Below are 10745 nucleotides of genomic sequence, written 5' to 3'. Positions count from 1 at the left end.
TGTGCCATTTAAACAATGTTCAGTTGGTACTAAGGGGCCCAAACTGTGCCATGAACCCTTGATACAAGACAGGATGGATCCAAGCTTTCATGTTTTTGATGCCAAATTCTGAACCTACCATCTGAAAGTCGTAGCAGAAAACGAGACTCAGCAGACCAGGCAACTATTGTCCAGTTGTGGTGAGCCCCATGTGTGAATTGTCGCCTGCTCTTAGCTGACAGGAGTGTCACCCGGGGTGGTCTGCTGCTGCTGTAGCCCCCCATCTGCTTCAAGGTCTGACGTGTTGTGTGTTCTGAGCTGCTCTTCTGCACACCTCGCTTGTAACGAGTGCTTATTGGAGTTCCTGTTGCCTTCATATCAGCTCAGACCAGTCTGGCCATTCACCTCTGACCTCCGGCATCAATAAGGTATTTTCGCCCAGAGACGGCCGCTCACTGGATATTTTCACTTTTTCACACCATGCTCTGTAGACCCTCGAGATGTCTGTGTGTGAAAATCCCAGGAGATCAGCAGTTTGTGGAACACTCAGAGCGGCCCGTCTGGCACCAACAGCCACGCCACATTCAGAATCACTCAAATCCCCTTCCTTCCCTCCTTCCTTCCCCGTTCTGATGTTGGGTTTGAACTTCAGCAGGTGGTCTTCACAATGTCCACAGGCCGAAATGCTGTAAGCTGCTGCCATGTGATTGATGGGCTGCTCAGATGTTTGCGTTGAGAAGCAGGTGAAGAGGAGTGGCCGGCGAGTGTAAGTACAGTAGATCACTTGCTGTACCTTCTCTTTGGGACATCGGGGTCTGAAGAGGGCACACTGTCGGTGTGATGGTGAAGCCTGTGTCACCACTCAAGGTGTCACTCCGACAGGTAGCTCGGATCATCGCCCCTTGTCCTATTCTGTCATTTGGTTACACTCTAATGCATTCATCTTTGGCCTTTCGCAAGAGGAGAAGGCGCCTAGTGACTCAGATGGTGTTTTAACTTTTAAAATATTCAAATATATGCAAACATACATTTCTGGTGCCTTCCTGTTCCTGTTTCACGAGCAAATCTGTTCAGCGCTCTGAAAAAGTAGCGATACGCAAATTTAACGAATAAAACACCGATGGCTGTTAAGAAAATCCCCCAATGGCTCTCAGTGGAAAAATACGAAAAAGTCGCGGGGCTTGCGCAGTGCTTAGTGATAAACCGACCAACGTCACGCCGCGTCTCCGAGGATCGTGCAGCGATCTAAACGCACAAACGTGTCCGACACGCCGGGGATGACGAGCGGAGCTCTGGAGTCCGTCCGTCCGTCCGTCCGTCCGTCGGTCGGTCCGTCGAGATCATAAAGAAGCGCAGCACGGCGACACAAGGCGCGCGGCCGGCAGGGACGCGCTGTCTGGTCGCGCGGGACTTGTCGGGTGTCGCTCGCTGCGCGCGCTCGGCGCCTCCTATAAATGAGCGGACGCAGCCCCGAGAGCCTCAGTTTGCGCGCGCGCGGACGGACAGGTGGGTGGCTCGCAGACTCGCTCGCTCGCTCGCAGACTCGCTCGCCCAGGCAGAAGCTGCTCTCCCTTCGAAGCATCAGGCGCTCGGCTGCAGCATGGACTCTCCCTCTGTCGGTAAGTCGTCACGGCGCCACTTGTGCCTGCCTGTTAGGTTTAATTCAAGACGAGGAGGACACGGCCGCTTCACTGCCGGCCAGTCTAAAAATAAATGGCATTTGCGGTGTCCCGAATTCCACTCGCCGCTGGCCATTGCTTTAGCACGAGCTTTAAACGTGAGAGTGAAGCGTGAAGTTGTCTTGCTCAGGTTTCTTTTTGAAGCTTATTATAGCTTACTTTATTTTTGTGGCAGCAACTCCAACAGGTCGTGAACTGAGTTTGTTCTTGGAATGCCTCCATGAATAATAATTCGATTTAGATTTATATTGTCGATTATTGGACTTTGGAACTTTTTGTTAGCAGAGACCCTCTTTTAAATAAATGGCGGTGTCATGAAAATAAGAAACGCAAACGTCGTATATGGTTGACGGCAAAGCTTAGTGAGGTGGTCTCGTAGTGGTGCACACAGACCAGCGCGCTTCATGGGGAGACTTGCCATGTGTGCCCCTCTAGTGCCCAGGGCAACTGACGTGGTGCACCAAAGCACTCATCTGTATAAAGCCTGCCAGGGGGTATCGCTTCACAAAATGCTGTACAGTATAGAGTGACGTCATAATCAAACGGTATCAAGACAATGATTGAGTGGCACTTGTAAAGTTCCTTTGGGTGATGGTGGTTCACTTGAGAAAGGCGCCATATTAATTACGTGTTTAGTGCCTGCGACTGGCTTGCTGTGTCACCCTACTCCTGTTATGTCACGGCTGGTTGTCACAGTGTAGCAGTAACTAAAAGTATAAACTCGCGATTGGTGAAAGCCACTGTCACGCAGACTCTTTGGCCCCATTGGATGTACGGTGTGAGATTTGGTGTAAAGTCCTCAGGTGTCCTCAGGTGTTTGGCATTGCTGTACCCAGATGGTGAAAATGGGCAGAAGATTTTTTTTTAAAGAGCGTTGCCAGGAGCGTTAGTGTCATTGCATTTCAGGTACCTTGCAGTGAGGGGATGAGCAGCAGTCGAGTCCCATGCCAGTCATTTCTCCTACGTCCTCAGAGATGAGGCTTTGCCATCATTATTCCTTCCAGCACATGACACCTGTGCCCCCTGTGGCCAATTAAATTTCACAAAAAAAGGTTTCTTACGTTGCATTCATTCTCTGGCATCATCTGTATGTTTTGTTTAGGAAATGGGTAGTGCCACAAGCCTGGCACAGTTGCCTCACAAACAACGAGAAGGACAGTGTGAAGATTAACTCATCTGTTTTGTGTTCAGTCATAGGAAAGTTTTCCACTAAAAAGAGCAAAATAAAACGCGACAGGCACACAGTTTTGGCCCTGAGGCGTAGTAAACACTGGGGGTCTGCAGGGCGCTGGGCATCCCTGTCATGGCAGCAGATTTTGTGACCTTCTCTCTAAGCTGGATAATCTCAACAAATGACCTCAATCAGCGCTTTGCATGAGTGTGTGTGTGTGTGTGTGTGTGTGCACCGTGTGCGCGGCGGCGTACTGCCACGTGACTGAAGAGTTGGGCTCTGCGTTTTACTAATCGTCGGGTTCATCTTTAGAAGGCTGCTGGTGAGGTTTCTTTTGTTGTCTTTTGTTTTGTATCTTTTTTCCCCCTTACCCCTTGTCGGTGTTACTGTTTGACGTTTTATGCCAGCTGATGTGATGTGCCCGGTGTGGTCTGTTCATATTATCAAGAGAATTGATCTCGGCCATATGCTGTACCTGCTGGGTGCAGGGTGGCATTTGGTATCGCTAGGGCTCTCTCTCTGCTTTACATATCATGGCAGTATAATGTCTCCAGCTAAATGTTGGTCTTGAGTGGCGCTCTTAAAACACGGCAGGGCGGGTAAGGATTCCACTCAGATTGATGAACCTGCACATTGTGAAGATGTCCCTTAATGCCCTCTGCGGGCGCTTTATCTCATTCTGTAACGTGACTGATTTGCTGTGTAAAACAGGACATGGCAGCCGATGATTTAGGAGGTTTCTTACATTGCGCTGTTCACCTCTGTTTATATGTCATTATTGTTTCAGATTAAAAGTGGCATCGCCTACCTAGGGCAGCTTGGGCACCAGAGCTGCAGGTTTCACAAGAGCTGACGTGGCTGCTGATGGTCTTGTTAACGAGTAGTTGGAGAACATGGAGAGGGAGGTGGACGGCACATCAGATTAGGATTATTTTTAATGTCATGTTTATCTTTAGAAAGATTGAATCAACATGATGCCAACCAAGTGCAAAGCGAGTGATCTTGGAGTGGCACCGACACTACACTAAGTCTCCAGTATCCCGTCTGCTATTGTGACAATAAAGTGTAGTGATTATTCCTACCCATTATTCCAGTTTGCAGTATCTTTGCTAATTTATACAAAGGATGCCACAAAAACACCCAGGTGCCAGTTTTTAAGCGAGATAGCAGCTGTAGAGATCTTTTTTAGTGTGCCTGGAGCAACGGTGCAGCTCAGCCAGTGTTTTCCAGCCAATTTTCTGCGCTGGCACACTTTTTGTAACCCAAAACATCCCAAGGTGCCCCACAATTCTATCAACTACAAAAGCAATAAATGTCATCCTCGAGCTAAACTGTCGGGACTACCGGAGACTCTGTCAAAAAAAAGAGTTTGGAGACACTCCTGTGCCCGCTGTCCCTCGGCTCTGTGACAGTCACCGGGTCCCCGACGCGTCTCCTGGCTGCTGCAGTGCACACTTAGTGCCGGGTCGCAAACCGACGATCGCCGAGCTGCTTTTATGTTGGCCCTCCTGGTCAGACGGGTCTCCATCACCCGAGGAAGGCATCTGTCTCAGGTCAGGACCCACGTTATTAATTAATGAAAGAATTCCAAGGCGCAGCAGTCGGGAGACTCCTTTGTGGAGTAGAGTTGTCAAGTCGCTCAGTGGAGTGACCAGTTGGTGCAGTTTCAGCACACGGAGGGAGGAGGAGATGCGCGTCCTTATAGTTCAGTCAGTTTGGGCAGTCGCTCCGACTGTTTAGTATGACGTTGACACGTCTGCCTGTCTTTACGATGACAATGTGACAGTTAGCACAGGGGCTTGCTTTGTTGGTTTGTTGGTTTATTTGTTGGTTTGTTGGTTTGTTTGTTTGTTTGTTTGTTGGTTTGTTGGTTTGTTTGGTTTGTTTATTTGTTTGGTTTGTTTATTTGTTTGTTTGTTTGTTGGTTGGTTGGTTTGTTTGTTGCTTTGTTTGTTTGTTTGTTTGTTGTTTGTTTGTTTGTTTGTTTGTTTGTTTGTTGCTTTGTTTGTTGGTTGTTTGTTTGTTTGTTGCTTTGTTTGTTGGTTTGTTTGTTGGTTTGTTTGTTTGGTTTGTTTGTTTGTTTGTTGGTTTGTTGGTTTGTTTGTTTGTTTGTTTGTTGGTTGGTGTTTAGAATACTTTGGCCGGCTCCCTCTTATTTATTGCCCTTCAGTAAGGCGTTCAGATTCAGGTTGTACTCGCTTAAGAAGAATTTTGTTAAAAGTTCACGTTCTCTTCCTTTGTGTTAATTCCACACTGGTTTTGAGATTCAGCGTGTGCTCACTTTCCGATTTCAGTTCCTATTTTATGATCACATGTTTGTCTGTTTGGTTTTTTAACACAAATGAGATCAAAGAATGTCCCCAATATTCTTCTGCTCCGCCGTCTGATTCGTATGTCGAGACCGCCTGAGATGTCCCACCCGGCGTTGTCACTTTGTATGATGACGTGCGCCAGTCTTGTGCATTCGCCCTGATTCACAGACTCTTCTTAGGGGCCGTCAAGAGGCAGGGCCTGGCAATGCCCACTGTGGCACTTCTTGTGTGATTTTGGGCTGCACAACAATTAATTGTATTGTATGTGTTTAACATACTGTGGTGGGCTGGCACCCTGCCCGGGGTTTGTTTCCTGCCTTGTGCCCTGTGTTGGGTGGGATTGGCTCCAGCAGACCCCTGTAGTTAGGGTATAGCGGGCTGGATAATGGACGGATGTTTAACATAAAGATGAATTGCAGTTCTTGTTGGACTAGCCTGGCGCTCAGTAAGAAAGTAAATGTTCTCGTATCTACCACTGCGTGACTGGTCAGGCGTTTGTGGCGTTCACTCCCTTTTTTTACTGTCTTGTATATAAACGGCGGTCTGTCTGTCTGTCTGTCCGGTCTGGAAGTGAGTCGCAGTAAGAGCGAGGAGGCCGGCACGTTGGCAAAGCCGCTTATCCGCTAATACCCAAGCGAGGCGAGCCCGTCGCCTAAACGAGTCCTCCTAGGAGTGAGAGGGACCCCCAGAGTCGTTCCTTTCAGTTTCCTGACATTTTTTTTTTCTGACGATGTCAGTAGTTTGTAGGACCCCTTGGGCTTTTTACAGCAGGGCTCACACAGCTGGTATTGTACAGTATAATAAAATGGCTCTCTTTGAAAAGGTTTGTGTATTTTGCCTGTGGGACAAGAATATGAATTTGACAAATCCAAATCAATAGTCCGTTTCAGTTTGATTGACGTAAGTAATTGGTGACAAACGTTATAATTGACACGTCGGAGGAGAGGACAACAAAATGACTTCTGTCAGCAACACTCCTGGACACGATATGGTCAGCAGCTGTGCCAGCCGACGTCACAAAAGTCACCGTTCTGGTGACCAGACCATCGGCTTGCCCACCTCTGGTCTCCCTGGGCATTCCAGCATATTAGCAGTGAAAGGCAGAATTCCAAGGCTCCCGGTTATCTCCGTCTCTGATTCAGGATTCTGCCAAGCTTTGTAGACTCATTTCTTCCAATATGTAAGACAGAAGGTTGAACACAATGTTAGCCATCTTCTGACTAAAGGCAGCGCCTGAGACTGTTGGTGTAGATGTTGATGATCCTCCACGAGCTCAAAGACTAAATGTTCTGACCAGTGAACGCAAATAGCGACGTCCTGCCATTTTGAATTTCCAGTTACAAACGACTGAGGCGGGCGCAGACTCCTGCAATGTAGGTTACTCCACCCGGCTGTGCAGGCCGGGATCCCGAGCTTGGAAAGGAGACCAGTGGTTTGTTTTACGTCGTTTAGTATTCTAAGTAGGATTAAGTTCATAGACAGGCTGCCATTGGCGTTTGTCATGCCCACAGGTAATGCGGGATACAAGTTTAATGAGAGGACGCAGGATATAAACGAGAGTTTTGATGACTTTGTAACTACGTTCAAATTGTAGGTGAGGGGCTGTGCTTATGCAAATTCTGAGAGACTGTGTTTGTGGGGGGGATTGGCAGTTAAGGCGGATGGGGGAGTCACGTCATCATCTCCCCTCCCATTCACCTCATTTCACTCTGAGCTCCGCGGCTAACGCACGCGGTCTTACAGAAGTGACTTTGTGACGCTGCCACCAAATACTCACAGAAAAATCCACAAGTTCATCCACACGCTGTCTCTAGAGTTTCTCCACACTCACTCACTGTAGTCCTCGCGTCCCCGTTACACCCTCTGATCTCCCATTTCAATTTCCAGTAAGGCTCTGCTGCGCGATGACAAGTAAGACGTCTCAGGGACACAACCTACAAAACGATGCCATTGATTTGAGGCAACATTGCTGTCCTCCTGGACAAGACTTGACGTTGGATTCTCAAGAGTGAGCTCAGTGCGCAGCTTGGTCATATGACACCGCACGGCTGAACTGACAACGTGCCATACGCGGGGATTTTGTTATGTACAGTATATATATATATATATATAGTATGTAGATTTATATTTATGTGTGTACTGTATGTGTGTATATGTAGATATGTGTATTGTGGTGATTATTCTTCTCCAAAGAATGTTGCACAACACAAAACAAAGTTTTGGGGACCGTCCCCATATATTGTCATCCAGACAAAATAAAGAATTAATGATTCAATGTCTCAAAACAAAACAGTGAACAGTTTTCTCCAGTCAAAATGGCGACTTTATACAGAAAAGGATTATGGGACAGGAAATGGTTGGCAAGAAGTGACGCTGGAAACAGGAACCGGAAACAACGTCATCCTGATGGGACAGAAGTGAGGTGGATTGATGGAGCCAGAAGTGACGTCATCATGGTGGGACGGAAGTGACGTCGTCGCGGCCATTTTGGAACCCGGAAGTGGAGGAATTATTTTTCTTCAAGTTTTCTGTTGACCAAAAGAGAGTCAGGTAAGCACCACGTGACAACCCTTACCTCGCAATGTTTCACTCACCTTTAGGCTCTTTGACTGCCTCCTAATCGCACATGTGTGACACTATATATATAGATATATGTGTGTGTGTGTGTAGATATGTGTGTATGTATATATATATATATACTGTATATAGATATGTGTGTGTATATATAGATATATGACAGCAACACTCATGACAATGACAAAACAATGACATTGACAATCATGTTACGTTAGTTTTAAAACGTTTCCTTTTCTTTTTCATAACTTCTTTAACACACGACTTCTCCGCTGCCAAGCGCGGGTATTGTGCCAGTGTCTTCTAAAGAGTGGTAAGTCTGTGAGATTCTGACAAAGGCTACACATTAATAATACAAAGGTTAAAAACAGAGTCAAATATATCACTGTACCAAAATGAAACTGCGCTCTTCCCATTTTTAGACAACAACGCTTTTGAATTCTCGGCTGGCCTTCTCAGCCAGTCCCTTTGCTTTCATTAGAGCCAATCTGTAACGATGTTTGCTTTACTTGTCACCACAAGGGGCGCCACTGAGTTCAGACTCCGCTCCAGGTTCAGCCAAGTCGTTTTTTATTTGATACCAGTACCATCCACAGAAACCATTCAGCGTTCCACCTTGCCCACTGCCTCCTGTCCAGGTCATCCAGAACATTTCTGGGTCGTCCCCAAAGACCCTGACACCTCCAGCTCCGAGGGACACTGCCACCTGCTGTCATGGGTGATGAACTGCTCCCATTATGGCCTCCTGGCCAGGTGTGAATCCTTTGTTCCTGACATGCTGTCATATAACACAAGGCCAATGGGGGGCGCTCTTGAGCCTTTCTACAGAACAAGCAGATCCCTGCTGCTGCTGCCGCTGCCCCTCGGCTCCGGCCTGATGTAGGTCGTGTGCCACTGCCTGCCACATTTGCTCGTCTTTCTAACATTGAAACTCGTTCTTCTCTCAGAGTAAACGACACTCGCTGACGTAATTCCTCCCTGTGATTTTTGCCGGCTCCACGCTGGGTGATTTCAGGACATCAAGATGACGGCAGCTACTCGTGTTACTGCACTAATGTGAACCTTACAGTTGGCAAACTGCCTTGACATCCACAGAAGAGAGATGACGCCAGGTGGGGGGGGGGCGAGGAGACCCTCAGTGCCCATCCATGGCACTGCTCTCTAGATGTCAAGGCCTTTGTTAGGCAGGCACTGCCCGCGTTGTGGCACCGATGTTTCACATTTCATAGTCCCAGTCAGACTTAGGAGGATCTCAGACGTCATTGTCACGTGACTTATTCAGAAACGGATCTGCTTGCTTTATGAATTTATGAAAATTATCAGCACGCGTCTCCTCTAAGAGTTGTGATCAGGTGACATTATCGCAGGTGTCTTGTTGGTAACTTTATGCCCCTGGTATGGTGCGGCAGGCAGGTGAGGCAGACACAAAGAAAAGCAAACGGTCACACGACAGATGAATGGGTTAGAAAGCGAACGAGGCGGACAGTTGATCCTGCTTAGCTCGTCTCGACTACGCGTGTACGGTACAAGACGCCACCTTTTGATTGGGCAGGCGTGACAGCAGCTGAAGTGCTCGGTGGCCCACAGTCGGAGGGTGACGCTCGTCTCCTAACCCAGTAACGCTCCGCGTGTTGTTCTACTGGGAGCGATTTCAGGGCCGCATTCCCAGCCGTTATTTCAGTGATTGTGCTCGGTGGTGTTGTAATGCTATCCACAGTAAGCGAACAAAGCCGCCAGTGTGACTTTGTGAATAGGCTGGCCGAGCAGGTGCCATTGTCCCGCTCGCTCAAAGCTTTACTGTAAGGGGAGCAGCAGGGAGCCGGCGCTGCATAATTTATAGTCGGAGTCAGGAGGGAAAGAAACGAGGGCTTGGAAATGGGAACTGAGCGGGCTGTCGAGGACATCACGATATGACGAGTCACACGCAACCGTCAGCTACCGGCTAACAGCATTACAGACCCCCCACTCGACACGTCACAACATACCTAGATTGGCATGGGGTACCTGACCACGCGGTAAGGTGGCCCTGGGCCTCGCGGGCAGACAGGGGAGCGGCTTCTGAGGTCCTCTGGGACAAAACCAAACTGTGACCCTCAATGTGCAGCCACGTCCTGAGAAACAGTGGGCTGCTCTGGAGAGGGAGGGAGTAGCCAGGGAGGCTGCGCCAGGGTCGGCAGCCATTTTGGTTGGCAGAGAAACTTGAGGAGTTTCTTTCTCTTCTGTCTTCTTTCAGGATTATCTGTCATCCTTTCTGCTATCCATCCATCCATCCATTAACCAACCCGCTATATCCTAACTACAGGGTCACGGGGGTCTGCTGGAGCCAATCCCAGACAACACAGGGCGCAGGGCAGGAAACAAACCCCGGGCAGGGCGCCAGCCCACTGCAGGGCACACACTAAGCACACACACCCAAGGACAATTTAGGATCGCCAGCGCACCTGACCTGCGTGTCTTTGGACCACCCAGAGGAGACACGGGGAGGACATGCAAACTCCACGCAGGGAGGACCCGGGAAGCGAACCCTTAAGGGTCTCCTAACTGCGAGGCAGCAGCGCTACCCACTGCGCCAGCGTGCCGCGCGCCTTTCTGCTATGTGCTTGTTAAATAACATTATGTGTTTATACCTCGCGTTACCGGGTGTTATTTGTGGGTCTGAAGTACAATACAATACACAGTGGGCTTTAACAGGCCCTTCCACTTGACAGCCCCCCAGCCTCGACTCTCTAAGAAGACAAGAAAACCCTTTTAGTGGAAAAAAAAAAAAGTGGAAGAAACTTGGCAGTGGCAGTTCAAAGAGAGACCCCCTTCACAGGTAGGGTGGGCATGCAGTGGGGGTCAATACAACACAATCCACAGAACAGAACACAAGTCATCCTCAACACAATAGAAATATGACGAGTGCAGAGCAGAACCCAACAGGAGATGACATCCCATAATAGGATTTGGATTAGTTCAGAGTCCTGGAGACCTCCAGCTGCCTCCCCCTATTGGCCAATCCACAGCTGAGTCAGCCAATCTGATGACAGG

At 48.6% G+C, this 10745-nt stretch overlaps 1 protein-coding gene across 1 annotated transcript in view; it reads left to right on the top strand.

Annotated features, from left to right (window-relative positions):
* Positions 1–1250: 1250 nt before the first annotated feature.
* Positions 1251–10745, top strand: part of LOC120515838 (acidic amino acid decarboxylase GADL1-like) — a 101179-nt gene continuing 91684 nt past the window's right edge. The window contains exon 1 of the mRNA XM_039737166.1: positions 1251–1598. Within this exon, the coding sequence (XP_039593100.1) occupies positions 1580–1598 (19 nt within the window). The 5' untranslated portion in view covers positions 1251–1579. The remainder of the gene's footprint in view (positions 1599–10745) is intronic.

Source organism: Polypterus senegalus, chromosome 15 (assembly GCF_016835505.1).
Source record: "Polypterus senegalus isolate Bchr_013 chromosome 15, ASM1683550v1, whole genome shotgun sequence".
Lineage (NCBI taxonomy): Eukaryota > Metazoa > Chordata > Cladistia > Polypteriformes > Polypteridae > Polypterus > Polypterus senegalus.
This window is presented reverse-complemented; position numbering and strand designations above follow the sequence as displayed.